This window comes from Aplysia californica, unplaced genomic scaffold (assembly GCF_000002075.1).
Source record: "Aplysia californica isolate F4 #8 unplaced genomic scaffold, AplCal3.0 scaffold00128, whole genome shotgun sequence".
Classification (NCBI taxonomy): Eukaryota; Metazoa; Mollusca; class Gastropoda; order Aplysiida; family Aplysiidae; genus Aplysia; species Aplysia californica.
The window spans coordinates 357,165-361,315 of NW_004797398.1; the positions used below are offsets into that span (position 1 = coordinate 357,165).

Below are 4,151 nucleotides of genomic sequence, written 5' to 3' on the forward strand. Positions count from 1 at the left end.
GAGGGGGGGCTTCTTTATGCTTTTCCATTCTGTCCTTCTATTTTCCTTTCTTTCTGTACGCTTTGTTCTTCTTTGTTTGCTTTTTTCTGTTAGTCAATTAAATTTGTTTTCATCTGTTCATCTCTTTGTTTCCCTTGTTCTGTTTATTGTTTTGGTCTTGTGCATCTCGGGTCCAAGTGTCAAAGTATTGTGCTTTTCCATAATTCAAAGTAGTCGGGTGATTTGGGGAGGGGGGGGGAGATGAGAATGAGCGATCATTAGAGATGTTTCCTTTTTTAGATTTTCCCCCTTTTCACTCTTGCCGTAATCTACTTCTCCGCACTTAAATGACCTAAGGGTGTGCATTACAGTGTCACGAAAACTAAACTAAGACTGCCAAAGAGATGACTTGCTGCCTTTCTTCTCTCTATCTGTTTCGGCGTTTACTCATCTTGTCAAGCCAACGACTTGTTTGTCTATTTGATCGCTTGATAGGGCAAATTCTTCTTGCCCAAGAGTTCCCATTTTGACATTGAAGGACTGAAGGACTTCGAGAGACTCGAAAAGAAGGCGGTTCAAAGTTAGTGAACATATAGACAATTTTTTTTTTTTAGGTACTATATAACTATTGCTCTGCTCTGCTCTTAAACATTCTAAAGTCCAAGTGGAGCATGTTGTGGTCTGGGTTTAGAGCCGTTTTCAACGTAGTGTATGGTCTGAGGTGGGACCATCAGCATCACGTTCGTCTCCGACAGGAAGGAGCCAAGCGGGAAGAGTGCCATAAAATAACTCATCAAGTGAAAGGAGTTCAAAGATGTTCAGTTCTGAATGCTATTCCAGGTCGTCTGAACTGCAGTGCAGCATAAAGCTAACCGAGTTTCTTATGTTAACAGCAGCGCACCCTCAAAAGGTCTATCAGTGTCGATCGTGACTGGTAGGACTATGGAAACCCTTAGCTCTAGCCCAAAGTGTTGGGGAGAATACGAAGTGCTTGTTTAAACACGTCTCCATTCCAAGGCTTGCTTAGAAGGTAAATACATCCTCCTTTGGGATGTACTTAATTGTTCGCAACAGTGTATATCAAGGGCCTTTGAATTGGCATTTTGATATCCTTTGCGCCTTTAGTAAATATACATCTAAATCCTCAGTTTAAAAAAAGTTGACTACTTTTTTTTTAACTTTCAGCCTTTAAGGACCCGTCCCTATTATCAAACTCAAGTAACTTGTTGATTCTTTCGCTTGTCTGAGTAAATATCCCCTTCATTCTTTACCTTTCTTTCTTGGGCCCAAACACGAAGAGAAAACGCCTCTTTTTCTCTCGAAGTGTCTGATACATAATAATATGTTTGTTCACCTTTTAAAACTCCGCTGATATGTCTTCCTGATTGTTTATTTGCTTATTTATTTGCATTTTTTTGTTGAGGATCCGTCCTTGATCTCAAGCTTGATGAGAATCGGACACCCCACAAAGATGGACATATATCTAACATGTTTGTTTTTTTCTTCTTTGTATCTGTTTCAGGGCGTAGTCACCATGGAGAACTCATCCGAGTTCGCAAACATCTCTGGAATTTTCTCGAACTCCACCGAGGCTTACCCCACAAGTACCGAAGCTTATCTCAAAGGGGCTGGCAACTTAGTGGACAAGATCTGTAGCCCTATCATCTACGTCATAGGTTTCCCTGGCAACACAGTGTCACTTATCATATGGATGCAGAAGCGCATGCGTCACTCGTCAGGCTACTATCTAGCCGCCCTCGCCCTCAACGATCTCGTGTTCCTGTTCTTGCAGGTTCTCTTCGAGCTGGAGACAGCCTGGCTGATGAGGGTAATCTCCTATCCTGTCATGTGCCAAGTGTTCCCAACGGTGTATCTCGCCACACAGTGCCTGTCTCCATATCTCGTGTTGGCGTTTACCACCGAACGATACATCTCTATCTGCCACCCATTTAAGCGGGAGAGCTACTGTACTGTGCGGCGAGCCAAGATCGTTATCGCGTGCCTTATCGTCTTCTGTCTGTGCACGACTTGTGTCAACTCATATTTCTACATCCTGCTCCCAGTGAACGGCACGTCTGTTTACGAATGTCACCCAAGGATGGAGGTGCTCGAGGGCGAGAACAAGTCCGTGTTTAACGTTTACTCCATGTGCGTGGAAGGACTTGCGTTCTTCTTAGTGCCTATCACTATTCTGGTGTTGAACATCTTCGTAATTCGAGAGATGAGACGACTGTCACAAATGGAGCAGGCTCACCAGCACGGCTCTCCCTCCCGCACGGGCAGTACAACTGTCATGTTACTCGCCGTCTCCTTCTACCAGATCATAACGACTTTACCCGTGTCCATCTTTTACGCTCTCAGGGTACAGTACCAGATGGACCCTGTGTACTACTTCGCCCAGACCATCATCAACGAGTATGGAAACACTCACTACGCGTTCAACATCTTCATATACCTCATCACGGGCAAAATGTTCCGTCAAGAGTTGAAGAAGTTGCTGCTTAGACCGTTCAGAAAACTGGCTTCCACACTTCCGCGTGATTACTCCAGCCTGCGCACGAGCATTCAGGCGAGTACAAAGAGCAAGGGGACCTGGGTCTCCATTAACGGGAAGCACAACAACGGGGAGAAAAAGGAAGAAAAGGCGTCCGAGACTCTGTTGTAGGGGAAACGTCTATGTCTTTCCTCTTGGAACTGAACACGCACGACCGAGATACATAAACACAGTACTTCTATCCGCCAATGCGTTTAGATACGCAAAGATACCTTTCACACAGTTCGGGAGAACAGAGTGACGTGAGATCGCCTCTTGTGTTATACCTTTGTGTGTGTCGGCGGTAAAATGTCTTCTCACACTGTTCGAACGTCCTCTTGGGTTCAAGTTCTTTTAAAAAGCTTACACATGATATTCTTGTCGAATACACACACTTGTCATTGTAGGGTAAATAAGCCAACTGGCGCTGAATACTCTTTCACGAAGTACAGAAGCGTTTATGGACACATAATGCTCTTCCATAAAGTACAAAGTGTGAACGGGCAATGAAGCTCTACCATGTAGGACACAAGCTTCTATGGAACAATTATTGTTCTACCATAACATTTGTACAGACGTCAAATATCCTCCATCCTGTAGGGATGGTTACGGAATCCATTACTTGATCGCATGAATGCAATTACCAAATGCAGTAAAGAATGAAACTTTTCAATCACTTTTTCTTCTTACCGCTTTCTTCTAGCGAATGCATTTTGAGTATGGTGTTGTGGACATAAAAGACTTCTCTTTTGCACCAGATATCCCGCCTTTTACTGTTTGTTTTTTTTCAAGACTGTGATGACCTGAGTAAGCTGTCAAACAAAATGGAAGTGTTCTTTGGCCCAGAAATAACGCAGTTGCAATATGTAAATATGAAGTGACCTTGATGCTGACAAATCATACTGTTTTGTGTGTGTTTGGTGGCGAGATGGGAATGGGGGATGATGAAGGTAGTAGCTTGTTTTCTCTTGTTTTTCTTTTCACGAGACGGATGAGGGGGGAAGTGGGGACTTGTACTTGTGTCATGTATGAGAATAGGAAGCAATGTGAAGCTGACTGGTGTCTATTTTGATTGCTGTTGATGCTGTTGTTGTTGCTGTTGTGGGGGGGGGGGGGGAACCAGGATGTATATTGTGAAATAATGAGAGCAATATTCTAGATAGCGCCTAGGTGTGAACCATTCGCCCATTGGATATCGTGCTTAACTACGGTTCGTGTTTTCCGTGGGATATTCTTAAAGTTGGATAGTCTGTAGAGTCTTTAAGGTTTTCCGCCAGCGTGGCTCTCTCCAAGAAGTGGAAGATGTTAGATTTGAAGGTGAGAGAGGTGTTTTATCTATGCCAAGAAATACCATACCATTTAATGCCATAATATGTTTGATATTTCTAAGGTCATTTCTTTTTTGCTTCTGCTGGTAAACTTTATTTATGAACCCATGGAATAAAGCAGTATGATTCATAATCATGTGTCATAGCGCTCAAACATTGTTTCATTGACCCAGGCTTAGCTAGTGTTTCCGTCACATTCATCACCAAATTCATTGTCTTTTCCAGTCTTCTTAAAAAAAAGACATTGTACGAAAAGATAAGTCAGAATTTACTGGTGGTCTTGCAGATTAAGACAATACATGTAATTAAGA

The 4,151-nt window shown here is 43.0% G+C and overlaps 1 protein-coding gene across 1 annotated transcript in view; it reads left to right on the forward strand.

Moving 5' to 3' along the window:
* LOC101859006 (FMRFamide receptor) overlaps nucleotides 1-3,447 on the forward strand; it is a 67,713-nt gene extending 64,266 nt beyond the window's left edge. The window contains exon 3 of the mRNA XM_005096383.3: nucleotides 1,502-3,447. Within this exon, the coding sequence (XP_005096440.1) occupies nucleotides 1,514-2,644 (1,131 nt within the window). The 5' untranslated portion in view covers nucleotides 1,502-1,513 and the 3' untranslated portion in view covers nucleotides 2,645-3,447. The remainder of the gene's footprint in view (nucleotides 1-1,501) is intronic.
* The last annotated feature ends 704 nt before the right edge of the window (nucleotides 3,448-4,151 follow it).